We start from the raw sequence: 19,701 nt of genomic DNA on the forward strand, positions 1-19,701 counted from the left end.
TTGCCACTTCATAACCTGCTAAGGAGCAACAGCTGTACCTAATTTCAACTTGACGTGCTTCAGATCTCATATTCATATAGGTATTTAATGATCCAAACATAATGGTCCTATATAGAATAATTACTTATATGAAGGAGCAAACTTCATACGCATTCCTTTTTAAATGATCCTTCAAGAGAAAAACTGCACTAGCTCCATGAACAATGAATAGTCTCTTTCACCAGTCCAACTGTTTGGGACTGAATAGCTTTCGTTTTAAGAGAGACTGGTAATATCACCAGGGTTACTTCTTTCTGACAGGCTCCGTTTGTCTCTCCCCCTTCCAGTACAGCCAGTACAACGACAAAAGGTAGAACGCCAAGCCGGTCATTAGGTCAAAGTGGTAGATGGAAACAAGAAATACCAGAAACAAAAGGATGTAAGATATTTTAGAGTCGGTATATTTTGAAAGCAGAGATTCACTGCTTTGAGTGTGATTTTCTTGGGATGGGACACTAAGGGAGGCGATATTGTTACATTCCTTGTCACCTGAAGAGGATGATTGTCCAGAGTTTAGTGGTCCTTCATTTCCACATCTGGCCTCTTCCTTGCTTTCCATAGGTTCACTGATTAATATCACTGGCCCTTGGGATTTTTCTGCACTGCATTCTCTCTGGTCTACACATATTTCTTTTCGACTACTGGCTGACACGACTCCCAAGTTTTTAAAAACTCCCTCAGGTTGTGGGTACTTTTCACTACCCTGGATTTCATTTGTCAGTTTGCAATTATAGTCTGATTCGGTAGAAATAGATTGGATAGTCATGGTAGGAATTGGATTCTCTACGCCGGTCGCCTGTTCGTCAGATGGCATTGAAGTTGTAGCATGGTGATTGGAAATGTGAGAACCATTCTGAGAAGCCCTGTGAGTGCCCGAGTTAAAAGCAGAAGGAGCCGAATGGAAATCGGTTTTCATTGATAATTCTTGGACATGCCCATGATCTCTATATTCTGGAAATATTTTTGCATCTGTTGGCAACATTTTCAACTGTAAATCTAGTTTTGAAGCTGTTTTATGGTGCCCTGTAATGACCTGTGAGAATTCTACGGATGTGATGTTCCCATTGCCCCCTTTTTCCCTGTCACATGTCTTCCCAGGCTCATACTCAGACATGGTGTCTCCCTTCTCCGTTTCCTCTACATGTACTTTACAAACACCTGCATGTGATTCCTCTTCAAAATCATTGTCATAGTGTACACCTACAGCACCCGGTTGACAAAGGACGTAATGTGAGTCATCATTACTCCCTTCATGTGGATCAAACGCTGTTTCCTTTTCCTTGATGGGCCTGTCACTTCGTGCTGTCTCTTGAGGTCGCTCGGCAATTATTGCTTTTTCTCTAACAGACATGCTTTCTAGAACACTTTCAGATGTGGTCTTAATTATACAAGCTGTACCTGCTTTCTCGCTAGGACCGAGATCAGTTAGAGAAGACAGTGCACAGCTCCCTGTGTCTTGGCAGGTAAACAAGTCTTCTGGAGGCGTACCTTTCAAGCGCCCTGTGTTATCTCTTGTTTCCCCCGTGTCCTCACAAGGCGCTTGTTCTTTGGTCTGCTCTGCTATATTTGTCTTACTCCCTCTTGCATCCCCCTGACTTTCCAGAACATTCCAATTGTGTTTATGCTGTGTATTCTTATTCTGATCTTCAGGATTAATCCAATCTGATTTTTCTTCCTCAACGCGGAAAGGAGAATCATTCTTCAAAGAATTTCCGATTCTTGGTGAAGAAACCCTTCCGGGGATGCCTTCCCAAGGGGAGCCTACGCTGGCAGTGAATTCATGCTCTGGGGTTGTAGACCCAACTTTTTCCCAGCTTAAATGTGTCCTTGGTGAGTTAACTGCAGCCACCTCCTGGCTGGGAATCGTGGTCTTTTTGCTCGATAGATTAGTTGGGTCTGAGCTACTAGCTCTTATCAATTCCGTGCTCGTTTCAAGGCAGCCTGTCTTCCTTTGAGGGCCATGAAAAGTTGACTGAAAGCTCTTTCCTCTTTCATGAAGATTTAAATGTGTTCTCTCCTCGTCCTTACCCTCACTCCGGCCATTATCTTTCTCGGAAGATCCTTTTGCTGTTGGAGCTTCTGGATACACAGATTCATCGGAATATAAATCCCTCCTTAAGCTTTCCCTAGCTTTTGTTTCAGTTTTCTTATCTTTTCCTTTATGTTTTTTCTTAAGGCTGCCTGCCATTCGTTGATCTGAGAAAGGACAGGCTATCCACCCTCCACCCCTCTCATGGGCTGGATTCGCATTATCATCCAATTCCTCCGTGCTGCCAGTACACGATGGCTTTAATTCACCATCACCAGCATCTTGCAAAGTTGGCTTGATTTCTTCCATAGCTGAAGCAATTTCCTCTGCGAGTTCATAACCACACTCGTTTCCTGGGGAAGACTTGTCATCGCAGTAAAAATCTCGCTTCAAGGAGCTTCCTGCAGATGCACTTGGGGACCAAGCCCTCAGGAGCGGGTCAGTGCATACGTCACTGCAGATGTCCTTCTCTAGCCCCTCAGCTTGATTTGGTAAATTGATTGGATCTGTTGAAGATGTGCTCTTTTCATCTCTGGCGGGAGCACTTCTAGGTTGTGTTAAGTGTTCATTTATCTTAAGGGATGAAAAAAAAAGACAGAAAACAAAACATGAAGACCAACTGATCTTTTTCAATATACACAATAAAGTATATAGGTTTTATTAACGCCATGTTAGTAATTATGTAGTCGATTTCCTTGACTCGTCATTGTAAATTTCCTACGAACTCTGGAAGCTGGATGTTTGGGGAAGATCCTTGTGGAGTATGATTTGGGAATGAGATTAATAAGAAAAGGGGCTCAAATTAATCACTCTCCTTCCTAACTTCCAAATATCACATTGTATTATTCAACTCTTCTTGCTTGTCATTACACTTTCTCCTCACTTCGGATATACACATTGATAGCTCCATGCTAATCCATTAGAGAGCAGCTTCCTGGGTGCCCCTTACTGCATTTACACTAGCTGTAGGTGTCCCCATTACAGTTTCTCTTATTAATATGTTTTCTGCAGAGCCTCTGCAAACTATTAATAGCAAAACGTCACTCAAAGAAAAGTGAGGGAGTTAATGTCTCTGCAAATTCTGTTTTAATGACCCTCTGCCAACTGGTACTCCAACGTATTTGAGCTCTTCAGTGATGCCAACTGTCAGGATTTAACAGTGAGATGCCTGTGTGTGTGTTTTTTTTTCCTCCTCATAACTGACATTTGCATGATCTCAATAATTATATGCAAATCTTACGTTTTCCCCTTCTTCTCACATAAGGCTCATGTTACTTGTCAACTGCACAGCTGTCTTGTAAGCCAATGCCTGTGGGTTCCACAGATTTGGTTGTATTTCCATCTATTATAGAGCTTCATTGCTTTATGCATTAACGTCAGCATGGAGCAAATTAGCATCTAAATTACAGCACCCTGTTCATTTATTGGACGTACAATCTCTGTAACTTCTAAACAAACTTTTAGATTTGAGCCTGCTCATTGTAATGAGGTGTATTGGTGAAGCATGTGATTTTCAGAGCCCTTTCATTATATTCTGTGGTTTGAAAAAAAAAATGGTGATGTTAACTTTCAGCTGGTGAGAATTCTCACAATGGGTGACAACTTTGTAGTTTCTTAAAGTTGGAGCAAAGTAAATTGCATACTTTAGTGATGCAGCTTCCATCTCACTAGAGAAAAGGTGGAAGGTGTGGGCAAAGAGATGAGCTACGTTTCTTAGTTCAGTTTTCGTTCTGACACTTGAAAAGCCAAACGTCGTTTTAATCTTAGATGATTATGAATCCATGTATCCCAATGACAAGGGCGCCAACCAAATGCAGTAAAGGGGAAATTACAAGATGTGACTCATTTGCTGCTATTTCTTCCTTTGTGATAAAAAGAAAAAAGATTGCAGGCAAAGCATCCCCCAAATTCCAAATAGATTGAATGTTCACCAAGTGTGAAATGTATGCTAACAAAGTTAATACTAAATTGTACAGTACAGAATTTGTTTCCTACTTTAAAAATAGGGCATAGGCTATTTCCTTCTCCCTAAGTAATTGCACACTACTCCACAATGAAGCGTCACTCGGAGAATCTTGGGAGGATGGGGGTCAATAAAAATGACGCTAATGCGAGAACCATAGACACGTAGGAGCAGACTTTAACAATCATCTAGTTCAGCCCTCTCGTTTTACAGATGAGGAGTTTATGCTAAGTGTACACTTCTCACAAAGATGAGAAATGCACATCAGGATGGTACTGCCTCTCCTGGAATTCGTACAAACTATTACCCTGAGCCGCTTGTAAAAAGATAAGAAATGAATGTCATTAATTTACCACTGCAGAGACTGGAAACAACATCCTGAAAAATCAAAGTGCCTTGTTGATCGAGCTGAAGACGCAAGGACAGACTTAAGCTGTGCGTTCGCATTTGCACATTATATTAGGGGAAGCAATGGAAAGGCAGGCATAGCCGCATTTCTGAAGCATAAATGGATTCATCTTCTTGAATGCCGTGGCAACCAGAACACTTACCATCAACTCTAATTCTTTTTCATTACGTTCATGATGGTCCCTGTTGACATCGTTTACATTCTGATGACTGATTCCCAGGTCCTCCTTGTCCACAGAAGAACAAACAATTGTTGGGACACAAGTATCTGAAAGTTAGTATAATTATACATACATGAGTTTTTAAAATTGTAGCTTGTGGCAAAAGAGATTCTGCTTAAAATTTAAATAAATATTACCTGTAGTCTTTGAATTTTCAAAGTTAATCCCTTTTGGTGTCACAGATGATTCTTCTTTACTGTTAAATTTAAAATGAAATGTTATCATTTCTTTTTTTGGCTGCATCTTTTATATAGTTTAAACAGAGGGTAATTCAAGCCAACAACAAGACAAATAACATATAACCTTTCCTATTATACAATTTACTTTGCATGGTTCTAATAAAATTAATCTTTTGGAATGATGCAAAATAAATACAAATGGTAGAAATATTGAAAAGCAGTTCACGCAACGCTATATTTTTTAATGTGATGTATTCACATTAAAACTTATATGACAGCAGTAAAAATATATGTAAATATACATTATCCCACAATTCCTGAATTCAATCTTCACAAGCAAGAGCACCTTTTTCTCTTGGGTTAAGTGATAAACTTTTATGAACTGACTGACAGTCCATTTGCGATTTTAGACATCGCTTTCTAATATTTCAATTATAAATTCTTTTGCATTTCATTTTACTCAAAATTCTTTATGTTGAATAAAATAACATTGATTCTCTCCAGAAAAGGGAGGGAAAAAAAGGTAACTGAAAAGGTAGCTCAATTTATCCTCAGTTAAAAGACTCTGTGTATTGCCACAGGCCAATTTTAGAACTGAGACTTCAGATCATTTATACGTGAGTCTATATTTTCCTACTTTTGAAATTATTCTGATCACATTCCTTTTGGGATTGCATTCTACATACTGATTAAAGAAGACAAATACCATTTCTCTCTAGTATAATCTGTATGTGTGTTTGTAGTCTTCCACATGTAAATTTGCTGATGACCGTAGGAAAACAGTAGTGAAAAAACCCACATTACGTACATTTATGAGACAAGTCAATCTATCAGAAATGCTTGCCCTGGATTAACATTGTTATATAATTTCAGCTGAATTTTTCTTCTAGTGACTTTTACCAATGACGTTTTCACAGAAACCTGGGAGTTGGTGTTGCATAGTTCATTTTAATTAAAACCACAAAAATTGAAAATCAGTAAAATTTGGCTAACTTTATTTCACCCATAATGAATAAATTATGGAGCCACATTTCATAATTTGACAGCTGAAGTGGGCCCATAAATGAAAAGAAATGCAATTTTATTAGAAAAAACATATTATTTATATCTGATACTTAATTTCTAACTCTAGTATTTAGTGATGACAATAACTAAGTAAAAATTCCGTATGTAGGCTGGCACATTTTCCCTTATTTGTGCATAAAATGTTTATGAGTTTAAACAACAAACAATTAGACAATCTTTACTCTTCCTATTTCTCTTTATTCCATTAAAATACTGAAATATGATTTGTAGATGAAAAATAATAGACAGTACACTTGTTTTGCATTTACAGAACAAAAATGTTATAAATCATTTTTTTAAAACCTAATTTGAATGTAAAAAGGCAGGACCATAAAGTGAATTCTGACTCACAGCCACCCGCTAGACCAAGCTAGAATTGATGCTGGGGGTCTCTTATTTCTCCTGTACAACAGCTGGTGGTTTCAAACTCATAGCCCATTACATCATCAGGCCTCTTTAATCTACCTTAATTCCCCTAAAATACCTAAATACCTTTAAAATGATTAAATTAAAAGGATAGGAGCTTGCTTGAAACTCATTTTAGTAAATAATTCAGAAGGCATCTGTGTATTATTATTTGATGTCTCACAAAGCATTTAGCTACATGCATATTTAAAAATATATAAATAACAGCTTTAGCAATAGGTATAAATACAAAAAGGAAAAGCTGAAGACAAATGCAATGTAAACATTATTTTAAATCTCCATGAACAACGCCACGAGTGGAAGAGGTACAGCACTCCTACCAGGAAAAGAGGAAGTAAAACCGAGGAAGATTGAAATACCACATAGAAAATTTAAGAACTATTCCATGTTCATAGATAGGAAGATTTTTTTCTTTTCTTTTTTCAATCACTTTTTGGGAGTATTTAAAGATATCATAACATTCCATAGTTCAATCATATCAAACAATATTGTACAATTACTATCATCATCACTTTTAAAACATTTTCTTTCTTCTTGAACTCCATGATATCAGCTCCTCTTAATCCCATTCCTCCTCCACTCTAACCCTCAAGAATACTCTTTTCCTTTGATTTTTTAACCATATCTCACACAATCCAGAATATTCATTCACATGCAATTTGTTGTTCGATCCCGTTAAGTGGGGTTGTACAGTCATCGATGCTATCGATCCTCCCTCCCCACCTCTTCCCGTGCCATCGGAAACCATTACTCCGGTTACTGTTTCTGAAGGGTTATCTTTCTTGGTTTTCGTGTACCGAAAGATCATAAATACACAAGTGAACATACACAAATCTATCATCATTAATGAGGTAAACGTCTCAAGTTGATCAACAGATTCAGTTCAACTCTAATTAAAATGCCAAAAAAGCTTTATGTAGAATTTGAAAATATCATCTTAAAGAAAGGAACAAATGAATAATAATATTTTTGAACAACAGCCAAGAGGAACCACCTGTGCTACATGACTTCAGGAATTCTTAGAAAGGTACGATGCGGGGCCGCACAGAATGAAATAGGACTGAAAACGCAGAAAAAAGAGAACAGCACATCTTTGGAACATTGGCGTAGCGTGTGCATGACATAGGACACAGAAACAGGGGCATTTTCTGTAAATCAGAACAACTATCCTTAGAGTAAAGATGAAATGGGCACGATATGTGTACACACACACATAACCCTAACTGTATTAAAAACTGAAATATTAATGACCTTGAGAGTCTTAATAGACATTAAATGGGAATGTCTTCTGGATTTTAAAACAGGGTTATGTTTACTAATTAACAATAAAAAGATTAATTGATTATAAAAGGAAAAAAGTGGTGCATTTAACTCTTTCAAGTTTAAAGGTTTTGTTCATCAAAATGGCATCTTTACAACATAAAGCAGTAAATTAAAAGTTGGAAGATGTTAGCAGTACACAAAACCAGCACAAATGAGTATTGAGAACATAGGGAGAACTCCCACAAATCAATGAAAAGCAGAAATCACTTGATAGAATGGGGACAACAGAAAGGAACGTTCATTTCATGGAAGAACTGACAACAGCTGTGACCATAGAGCACACAGAGATCATCACTTTAGAGAACAGAAAAGTATAAAGCAAGATCATACAAAGATGCCCCTTTCTATCCATTTCATTAACAAAAATGTGAAAGTCTGTCTATAAACAGCGAAGGTATATTAAGCCAGAGGCTACAATGGAGTGCTTATGTAGTCAATGGCCACTGAACTTAGTCTCATGCGTACAGCCAAGAGAAACCCTTGTAGGTAGACAAGAGGCACCCATATGAAATTCCCAGGAGCTTTTTCAACAACTGTATAAACCATGAACCAATCCAGATGTCCATGAACAGAAGAATGGATTAAAAAAACGAGCCAACAGAGAAAAAACAAAACTATGGTATATCACACAAGGGAACATTACATAGCATTCCAATTTAATCAATCAGTGACATACCACAACATGGATGAAATTTGGCAATGTATTAATAAGTGAATTGTACAAACAGTTTACCCCAGAGCTTATCTTTTTGGATTAAGATGAACTTTACTGAAATACCTTAAACAGACACAGCAATGAGCACATGAAGATGAAACTAGATGGAGTTATACTGAAGCTGCAAACCAGCAAAGTCTGGGCGACCAGAAGCTGGAGGAGACAAAAAAGAATCTTCCTTACATCTTTCAGAAAAGGTGACCCTGCTGATAGCCTGAATTCAGACTTTAAATGTATAGAACTGCAGGACATGTTTGTGGTCTTAAGCCATTCAGTTCGGTACAGCAGCCTTAGGAAAGAGTGTACCCCCTTATGGGCCTTGAATGCTTTATGAACAGAGAGCTTTTGATTCATTTGCATTCCCATGGCTACCATGGTGCCTGACACATAAGAGTGACTGTTAATTAAACACACAATGTTCTCTCTTCCCCTTTCTTCCACTTACCATCATTATCAGCACAGTGTTTTTTTCTTCATTAAGATTTAATTCATGAAAGACTGTGTTCAGTCAAAGCATGCAATAGACTTGAAGTACCACCCCTTCCCAGTGTCACGGCAATGCTTGACGTTATGAGTCAGAGATTAAACAGCTTTGTTAACTGTTGTGGTTTAAATTTAGAAAACAATGATCCGTACTTTGTAGAGCAGTAGTTCATTGCTAGCATACATTAAATCAAATAAAATAGTCACAACTTTGATCATCAGGTGTGTCATCCATTCTTAAAATGGATATTTTAGAATACATAACCTCCTATGTGTTGTGAGTAATAACAAGCACTGGGAAAACAGAGATAACAAACTACAGTCTCTTCCCTCAAGAAAGTTACAGAGTAATGATAAAATAGAAATCTTCGAAGACCATTATGATAATAAACAATAAATATTATAGTGAAAATTGTACACGATAGATATTCTCTTAAGGATAAGAAAGGACACTGATGAGGAGGGTACCCAGCAGGAAAATTGGGTAATTTTTCACAAAGGAAGTAACATTCTGAGTGAGGTTTTCAGCGCAAGTGGGAACTAATCAGAGAAGGAAGTATTGTCATTCTTGGTAGTGGGAACAGAAGCGGGTCAAGGGTAAGAAAGCACGAAGGAGGCACATCCAGGCGCGTTGCGATTTCCAGAGGCCTTGGCCTGGCTAGACCGTGTAAAAAGATGATGCTGGAAGGCAGCCCTGTTGTAAGGGAGCTGGCATGCCAGGGCAAGGATTTAGGTGATTTTAAAGAAGCTGGGATGAGAAGTTCTTGAAACTGGGGAGAAACATGGTCAAGAGCCCCATCTCTGGGGTTAGTATACTGCACAGGATAAGAAATGAAACAGCTCAACAAGCCATGAGGATTGTGTAGTATTTCAGGCACAAAATGATGAGCACCGGTGACAGAAATAGGGAAAGAAAAGAGAAATCGAATTTGAATTATAATGTTTGATGTAGCATAAGAAGGATTCACTGATGAAGTCAGCCCATCTATCTAGTGTGCACTCCTGTATACCCATTAGCGGCAGTTGCATCAAGAGATGAGGCAATCTGCAGCCTTGTATGATCCAGAAAGAGTTATATCTAGTGACTAGCTGGGTGTCCATGCCTTCTTACATTAGAGAAACTAGCCTCTAGACAATGGCATGGTGCTTGGTAAAGTAGAAGGAAAGAGAAATTAAGAGAAAGCCTCCCTGAGCTGGGCTCCAATCCAACTCATCACTACAATCACTACAACCAGTCCCTGTTTCCTTCTGTTTGATTTAGGACCACTATGGTCAGAACTAGCTTAAAAGAAACTAATAATAATATCAATACATAAACTATTTGCAGAACTGTTAGCCTTCTAGTGACGCCCTATCTCTAAGGTCCAGTCAGAAAATGTTTTACTTTTTATGTCAAATTCTTAGAGATCATAGAATCTCAGCTCTATAAAGGACCTAATATAAGTATAATTCTGAACTAAAGCCTAGAGCAGTTACATAAGCTCACTAGCAGTAAAAAACAACAAGAAACAAAAAAAACTCCTTGTCATCTTGTTAGACACTGACTCATAGCGACCCTATAGGGCACGGCAGAACTGATCCAGCAATTGTGCAAAATGATAACTCTTTATGGGACTAGAAAGTCCTTCTTTTCCAGCAAACAGTTGGTAGTTTCAAACTGCTGACCTTGCAGCTAGCAGCCCAACACGGAACCACTACGCCACCAGCACTCCTGACTAGCAGCAAACCTAGAACACAAATTTTTCTTGACCAACAGACCAGTATTCTTTTTATAGAAAATCAATTCATGTCATACAAGAACAGAATAACCTGGATGTTAATTTTAAATATCCCTCGTACTTATCAATTATTGTCTCACCTCAGTAAGGATAATTAATTACTACGGGACCCATTTATTCTAAACGATTGGCAATTCCTCACCCAGGGAAACTCTTTCTGAAAATGTCTAACAAAGAGCTGTGTTTAATAGATATTAGTACTACCATTAATATTAATAGCACATTATGGATTAATAATGCATCACTGATAACACTACCATACCACGCAGATCCTATGTTTCTCCTTTTGGTTGGAATGATCTGTATGTTTGAGTATTTACATACGTCTCCTATTTTTTATTCACAAACTAGGACAAGCATGACTCTCCAATGAAAAACCTGTAGATCTTCAGTGAAAGCAACTCTTTATTTGAAAGCATTCTCTGCATCATAATACCAGTTCCCATCCCCCTATGTCACGTAGTCAATTCATCCAGTGTTCAGATCTAGGTCCCACGTTAATATGCCTGCGTCTTCTGGGCATGATACACTCGGTGTGTTCAGTTAATTTAACACTGTCAAAATGTAATGGTTCTTACTATGAGGGACAAGATGATATTTTCTAAAATCTTATAATGTCCTTATGCTAAAGCCCATGTACCTTACTCAGAAAATATGAGTGAAACCTCTCAGAAGCCTGTCCCACAAAACCTATGTCTCATGTAATGCGGTTACCTGACCAATGAGGGCGAAGGGCAGGCTTCCGTTTTAGGCAGCAAAAGAATCATTCTTTGTGAGAAGAGTGGAGTCGACATAATAAGAGTGATCATTCCCAAAGTGATTCCTGATGTTGTCGTTTGCATCTCTTTACCACTTAGCTTGAGATGTTCAGCATCGCCAAAGAGCCGAACTGGGAGTTGGTGGGCATTATCCCTGTCTCTGTGTTAAACAGCTAAAAAGTAATTTTTAATATAATCAAGAAGTTCAGCCCAACCCTTTTCACTCAAATCTTATGATCTTATTCTACTTGCTATACACTCCATTCAACTTAAGAATGAAAGTAAAATGTGTGAATGGAGAGCTTTCAAATCAGAAACAGTGTAAACTTGACTTTAGATATTTTTTAAAAGGAAAGTATGTTAGCGCTGACGTTGATAAGTCAGTGACGTTACTGTAGTACTGAAAAGTGTTTTCTCTTTGCAAACAAGTACACATCATGTACCAGTTCTTTTCATAATACTACTTGACAATTATATCCGCTAGCATCCTGGCATTTCATAGCCACTTACAGACTGGAGGCAGGAGGGGTACAGTGCAGGAGCGGTATAGTTCATGATATTGAGCTTGCATAATGAATGAGCCCACTCCTCTGGTGATGAAATGCTCAGCCCTCTCTTGATCAGGAGCACTGTGTTCTTATGCAAATAGAGGACGCACTGCAGGTGTCTTTGCCAACTGCATGATCCTTCCTACTGTCCCCAACCCTGTGCAGTTTGCACATGCGGGTTATGTCTCACCTACTACCTGTGTGCATGCCTGTGGGCACGTTATTTGTGAAAAATTACAGTGAAACCAAGAACAAAATTAAAAATATTTCCTTGAAAGTGAGACCATTAGAGAGAGAAATATTCAATTGTGAAGAACATGGAGAAGAAAAACCACAAATTAAGACATTATATAAAAAGAATTTAGGTTAAAAAGATGCACAAAGTTCAGTTCTTTCCGGCCAGAATGGAAACAAAATGAAAATAGTTCTGTGTCATTTATAGGAACTGGAAGAAGCAAGAACTTGTCTCAAGGAAAATGCATCAGGATTTTAAAAATGACTTTATAGTCCCTCTGGATGTCGAATCTGAATACTAGTAACTGAGCTGGGGAGGGTCGTTGGTTTGGGTGGGCATCACATTCCTTACATCAAAGGGAAAGCCCTGGATTAGAGGAGGAATGACGAAGTCAACGTGTTCCACCGGCTTCCCTCTCCAGCATCTATGGCAAGTTCTGCGAACAGATCAAGGGACTGTCGTGGTGAGATAGCACTGAGCCCCAAGAACCTTTGCTAAACAAGCAGGCAAACACTACCGGCTGACCTTTGTATTGTTCAAAACGGAATTGAGTTGCTTGTTCAGCATTTGATATTAGATAATATGCCTCCCAATTGTTTAGCTCTCTGTTTATATAATGACTAGAAATGTGCCATAAATAAAGTTTAGAAATATTTCATTTGGAAACGTCTTGATTAAAGAGATAAATGCAAATGGTAGTTGAGTCCACTGAAGTAACTTTTAGTCCTATAATATGATATAGCCAAAGAATATTTTCAATTCAACCTTAGGTCATAATCATCAATTGGGAACTAGCACCTATAGACATCCTGTTGGCACAATTTGTAAACCAATCTCTTTTATTATTTCTATTACAGATTACAAAAATTATTTATTTACACATCACTTTACTATCGCCCAAAAAACTTTTCATGGAACATTAGCAACATCTACTAATTATTTAGGACATAGAAATGCATTGTATCTGTTATAAAGTAACAACGCAATCATGACTTTTAAAATGTATCATAAACCCTGGAAAACCAGAAGCTTATGGCTCACCTGGAGTGATGTGCTGAAGCCTCCAAGCCACTAAGAACCAGATGGTTTTCCTGAGTCACTTACCTGTTTTCCCAAAAGCTCGATCCCTACCTGGCTAAGAATTCCTCTCTCTCTCTCTCTCTCTCTCTCTCTCTCTCTCTCTCTCTCTCTCTAAGATAGTATATGGAGCAGGGTTTGGGGGAAATGTATGGAAGCAAGGGTACTTTACCTTCTGGATGAAGAGTTTGAAAAGCAGAAAAGGTAGAGAGCACTGAAAGAAATATGAACATCTGTTGAAAAATTATTTGGAAAGTTTCCTTTCCTGCCTCCCTTTCCTCACTTCTTGTTTCCTGCCAGGAGTGGCACATGCAACTCCGTTTTGTCATGTCAAAGTGGTAGCAGCTTCAGTTCTCCTGCTCACCCCCAAGGAGTGGAGGAGAAAAAGGACGGTTTAGATTGAATTTGTGATTGAATGAGAAGGCCACGTGCAAGTCTCTGGAGAGGAGTTCTTTCTAAAGAGCCTCCACATGATGAGGTTCTTGTGCATAATTAAGTACAATCCTAGACTCTTGGAGGTCCAAGTAGGAACCAAAAAAAAATTGTAGGTTGCTTTGGGATGAGATGTAATTACAAGCAGAATCCATGAATTTTAAGTAGAAGAAGACTTATAGGTAAACCTGGCCCAGGGGACTCCCCTGCCACAACCTGTCAATTATATTCTATCGAGAAAGACATGTAAATGTTTTTAAGTGATGGATATGGGGGAAAAAAGAATGTACGTCAGAGGCGTATCACAAAGGTGCCCTTAGATTTATTGGCCTAAAATTCTTTTCTCTGAGCTCTTCGAGGAACTAATTGTCAATAGTGGAGCAGGCTGGTGACAAGAAACTTCTGAACGTCCAGCTGAGTCTCGCTCCTCAGAGAATGACATTCCCTTTCTCTAAAATTCTCTTTAAAGGCAATTGCTCAGCTCGCTTCATATTGGCCCCATCTTTCAAAAATTATGAGGCCACTTCCCTTGTGTATTTCCACACCCCCCCCCCCCAAGGGTTACTGAAATTGAAGCTTTATTTTGATATTGATTGGTTTCTGGCTGTGTCGAAGTCATTATCAAAGAGTCATGACTACTGCGCCCGTTAATTGCAGCCAACAGTGGTTGAACACACTTTCTATGTGGAATCTACGTGTAACAATTACCTAAGGGATTTTCTCTGTTAAATATGGAGCTTTGAAGACCCCAAATCTACAACATTTACGTTATATTATTTTTGTGAAATATGTTTTAACGAGAGGTTCTTCGCCAGGTAGATTGGTAGTTGCAGCTTATGCTGGGAGAGTGAAAAAAAATCGATTAAAAAGAGGGAGGGGAACTTCCTGTCTCTGAAATCCAACAGAAGTGATGTGTCCCAGGCGAGGAATGTCTCACAGCACTGAAGGCAGCTGCTATGATGCCAGCGCTCAACTGGGCTCCGGCACCCACTTTTGTTCCCCACGATGGCAGTGGCTTTATGAGGCAGTTTGTTGTATATCATGCCTCGGTCCTATCCATGGCTCTTGGCAAAGAACTTCAACCATATATCACTATTTCTTCCTCTGTCTGAAGACTGAAGGATTCCTGGTGGTTAGTCAAAAGTTTGACTGTCTGAGGCCTCCGGTTTCTCCACAGGAGAAAGATAAGATATGACCATTTTCTTCCACGTCTGCCTCAGGAGAGATTCCAGCCTTGGAAACTCTTTGGAGCGGTTCCGCTCTGTCCTACCAGGTCACTGTGAGTCAGAATCAACTTGACCACCATGGGTGTGTACCTTTTGAGGCACTTGGAGAATAAAGCAGGTACTGTATCTAACTCAGAAAAAATGTACCAGGGAGTAATTATTTAGTATGTCTCTAGGACATCACACATTTTGTGTTTGTTTATTTAAGCCACCAGGTATCTGGAGTATGTCTTGACTGCTAGGCAATTAAACATATGCCTATTGTTCTTCCTATATCATTAGATTGTTGGGATTATAAAAATATTATCAAGTCACTATTTTGTGTTTGCTTCAATAACTGTTTTGTTACTGCCACTGCATGAACTCTCTTGCTATTAATTTCTACTTTTAACAATTTAAACAAACATATTTTCACACTAGTTATTCTATGTGTGCTAATTGTATCATAAATTGTTATTTCAGGGGAAACAAACAAAAGAAACCAAAACTCACTCATTGAATGGACTGATGCCAACTCATGGAGAGAGGATAGGACAGGGTAGAACTGCCCCTCCCCCACCCCTTCAGCCAATGCCACCCCCACCACGAATTTCTGAGACTGTAATTCTTTACTTGAGTAAAAAGTTCAGTCTTTCTGCTGTGGAGAAGTTGGTGGTTTCAAATCCGTAACCTTTCATATCACAGCCCAATGCGTAATCTCTACCACCAGAGTCCTAGCTGAGGGCAAACAGAACATGGTAAATTGTGTCAGGTGGCTTGTGTTAAAATGCAAACTGAATCTGTAGTTAACTGTGCATGGAAAGTCTTCTAGACAGACTTGGTAGGTTTAAAGCATTATTTTGAATTTGATGCTTTTGTGAACTTACATCACACATTCAAATCATCTTAATGCACCTTTTTGTCAATTCTTCACAATAGCATCACAAAAAGCAGAGAAGAGAGGATACATTTAAAAAGCAAATGAAAAAGAACTCAATAGAAGCCTATTAGGCTACCTGTTGATGAGTAGTAATAGAGTCATTAATATGCAGATCATAGACATGAGAGGCCATAATGGCTCCTCCAGGGACAGATCAGTCTATTGTGTCAGAGACTAGTTAGAGATTCATTATCATGAAGACTCATGGCTTCTTAATATGCAAATTATTAAAGCAATGAACTGAGGCATGCCTTGAAATTGTCCACGTTTTGTGTTGATACATTTTCTTTCCCAACCTGACACTCACCCCTTCTAGGCACTGATTTCTTTCTTCTGGTTGCAAACTCTTGGCACACAACTCTGGCTATCACTTCACTTCCAAATGCCTTCTCCCAGTCCAGCCCAGTTTCTTTGAGTCAGGTTTGCATTACAAATGATTGGAACCATTTTGACAAAGTCTGTCAAAACCAGTACAAAATCTGATTTAATATTTTTCTCCAATGTAAAAATTATTCTTTTGACTAAAGACAGAACAAAATGATAAAAAGCTCTTCATTTAAAAAAAAATGAGATTGAAACGAAAGTAATATAGGTAGGAGTTGAATAATGTGAAACACAGATGAGTGAGGAAAGAGGATTGGATTAGAAGAGGAACTCAGAGCAAGACAGTAGAAAGGGGAGCCCAGAAAAGAAAAGGAAAAAAAAAAGTGCAATTAAACCAAGGGCGAGGGGTCGGCATCCTTACCAATATAACACACCGAATGAGGAAATGTAGGGAACTACTCAGACCTTGGGATAGCTATATCAAGCAATCAATAACAGCTAGGCATTATTGTGCTGGCACTTTGTATTGATACAAAAAGGCACCATGAATGTCCCCATCCCCTATTCAAACAACAAGGACAATATTAGGGAGTGAAAGTTGTTCAGTCTGTAAGTTATTAATCAAACCCAGCCCACTGCAATTGTGTCTAGTCTGATTCATCCTGACCCTCGAGAGGAGAGGGTTAGGTCAAGGATACAGATCCTGACAGAAGCAGACAGCCACAACTTTCTTCTGCCGAGTGGCTGGTGGGTCTGAACCTCAGACCTTGCTGTTAGCTTCCAAGTGTTTTAACCACTGTGGCACTAGGGCTTCTTAATATACTAAGAAGGGGCTTAAACTTCTATTTCTGCAATAAAACTCCTTACAAAATTCACAGGAGGTATTAAAGTGTCTTTGAAGCGAATTCGCATAATTTGTCACCTGGAACTTCTCATGTTGCCAATACTATTTTCTTGCCACTTTAATATTCTGACCTAGTCTTAATTAGAGGCTTCCTTAATATTTGTCTACTAAACTTCGGGAGAAACAGATATTTATTTCTTAGCCTAGAAACTCTAAATATAGCCTATCCATAGCAGTGGGTCTACAGAAGTATATATCCATTTGTCATAAATACAATCAGTAATGCTAATTATAAATGAGATTCAAGGTTCTTGTTGGCTTGAAAGGTTCCTTTGTAGATTTGTACTTGATTAACACTGTTTAAATAGGAGGCAAAACTATTTTTTACACACATACTTCTCATTCATTTAATTACCACCCCTATTCTGGCTAATAAGAATGTCGACATGGAGACTAGGCAAGCATTCTGTTTACTAGGGTTCTAGACTGGAGTAAGGATAAGGAGATTCAAAGCTGATGTGGACACAAAGAACTCCATTTGCTTTAAGAACCATCAGCTCACCGCCACCAATCTCAGTCCAACTCTTTTCTTTCAGAGCATCTCGGACAGGGAAGGCCTGTCCCTGTGGGTTTCTGAGACTGTAACTCTTCACGGGAACAGAAAACCTTGTCTTTCTCCCTTAAGAAACCTACAATAGACATAAGCCATCTTCAGTGCTCTTACCACTGGAGAGGTTTGGGGTAGGAGCTGAAATGAAACCAAGCATATTGCAATAACTCTGAGGAAAAAGAATAGGTGTTTTGAGTTAAACATTGGTTGGAAATTAGGACCCCCCCCCAAAAAAAAAACATCATGCTTAGAGAAGTTAAAGGTGGCAATTAGATAAGAGCTAAAAGACAACAGTTGACTAAGGATATCGCATGTGATGAGGAGGGATGGCTGAAAGAGTCAGATGCAAGAGCTAAATTGTTGAGGTGCCGGGGGTCGCTGCCATGCTTTTAACGAGCCTGTACAGATGGGTACAAAGAACACGCTCAGGAGCACAGACACTCTTATTAGGAGCCTTAAAAGTACTCAATCTTCCTTTTGGACATCATGCTCATTCAGAAATCGTGTTCAACAAAATATTCTGTGCATTCATTCAACAAAAATTTTATATGGTGGCATTGCATTGCACTCACATAACCTAGCATAAGCCACGATTAAATAAATCCTGCATCTGCAAATTTACAGTGTAATGAAAGATTAATAAAAATAGGGGGACTACAAAAGAAAACAATAACCGCACAGGGTGACTATTGGTCAGAATGGACTCAATGGCAGTGAGATGAAGTGATCCCAAACTCACCATGGTGGCCTAGTGGTTCTCAGTTAGGCAGTAATTGCCAGGTCAGCTTTTCAAATCCACCAGCCTGTCTGAGAGAGAAAGAGGGGTATTGCCCCATAAAGTTGTACAGAAATCCACAGGACAGTTCTACTCTAGTCTACAGAGTCACTCTTAGTCAGAATCTACTCAATGGCTGTGAGTTTTTTAAGAAACCAAACTCAGGGAAGGAAGATGACAGGAAAGGCTTCTTTGAGAAGAAAACCTCTCATCTGGGACCTGAAGGCTGAATATGGTTGATAAGATGAAGATGAAGAAACAAACATATCCCACCGACATTGACTCATACGAGAGAGCAACGCGTGTCTAATGAAATAGTTTGACGATGACTACGAGTAGATTTCTAAGCTGTGGCTGTATAGGTTTCTGTGCTTAGGAAAAGGGTAAAGAATAAAGGATTGTACCCATAGGACAATAGTTCAACTGCTGAATTGTGAGACACTCTTTTTTTTAAAGGAATACTTTGTGAGAGTTGACTTTGTTCTCAAAGTGAGATTGACCATATGATGCTGTATAATGCGTTCTTTCCCTTTTCCCAGGTCCACACAGGAGCAAAACACTTTTGACATGTGTATTCTTAGCGCTTGCCTTTCGCATCTCTATGTGCCACGGCTCTCAATGCTGCTGTGTCTGTCCTACCACATGTGCATGATTCTTAATGTCATTTGGATTGACATTTTTGTTGTTGTTTTAGAAATGGTATAAGTCTATATTTTGGTGAAGGTTGAGACTAATTAAATGATATTTCAATTTTTCAAAAATTATAATATAAAGTCCCTGTGCCTTATAGCCTTTGTTTGCAGAGGTTGCTCTAGAACAATGGTTCTCAACCTTCCAAATGCCGCGACCCTTAAATACAGTGCCTCATGTTGTGGTGACCCCCCAACTATAAAATTATTTTCATTGCTACTTTGTCACTGTAATTTCGCTACTGATATGAATCATAAATGTAAATACCTGAGATGCAGGATGTGTTAGGCGACCCCTGTGAAAGGGTCATTCAATCCCTCACCGGATCGCAACTCACAGGTTGAGAATTGCTGTGCTAGACTCATGAATATCCAAATCCATTAGGAAGCTTTATTAATAATGCTAACACCGGAACATCCCATAGACCAGTGAAGTCAGAATCGTTGCGCAGTGGTGCCTAGGTAAGAGTACTTGATTGTTATGTTTTCTAGAGAGGGCCAAGCTTGAGAAACAGTACGTTATATGACTGCTTACACTGGCGTTCACGTTATGAAAGTATGGTGAGCTTGAAATTAAGTACTTCAGTTAAAATTCTTCATTTTTAAGATGGTCTCTCTCTGAGTCTGTTTATGCA

At 38.9% G+C, this 19,701-nt stretch overlaps 1 protein-coding gene across 1 annotated transcript in view; it reads right to left on the reverse strand.

Annotated features, from left to right (window-relative positions):
- Positions 1 to 283: 283 nt before the first annotated feature.
- The window catches only part of PPP1R3A (protein phosphatase 1 regulatory subunit 3A), a 49,047-nt gene continuing 29,629 nt past the window's right edge, over positions 284 to 19,701 (reverse strand). The window contains exons 2-4 of the mRNA XM_075557675.1: positions 4,798 to 4,856; positions 4,583 to 4,707; positions 284 to 2,641 (exon numbers count right to left, since the gene is read on the reverse strand). Coding sequence (XP_075413790.1) covers positions 284 to 2,641; positions 4,583 to 4,707; positions 4,798 to 4,856 — 2,542 coding nt within the window. The remainder of the gene's footprint in view (positions 2,642 to 4,582; positions 4,708 to 4,797; positions 4,857 to 19,701) is intronic.

Source organism: Tenrec ecaudatus, chromosome 9, assembly GCF_050624435.1.
Source record: "Tenrec ecaudatus isolate mTenEca1 chromosome 9, mTenEca1.hap1, whole genome shotgun sequence".
Taxonomy (NCBI): Eukaryota; Metazoa; Chordata; class Mammalia; order Afrosoricida; family Tenrecidae; genus Tenrec; species Tenrec ecaudatus.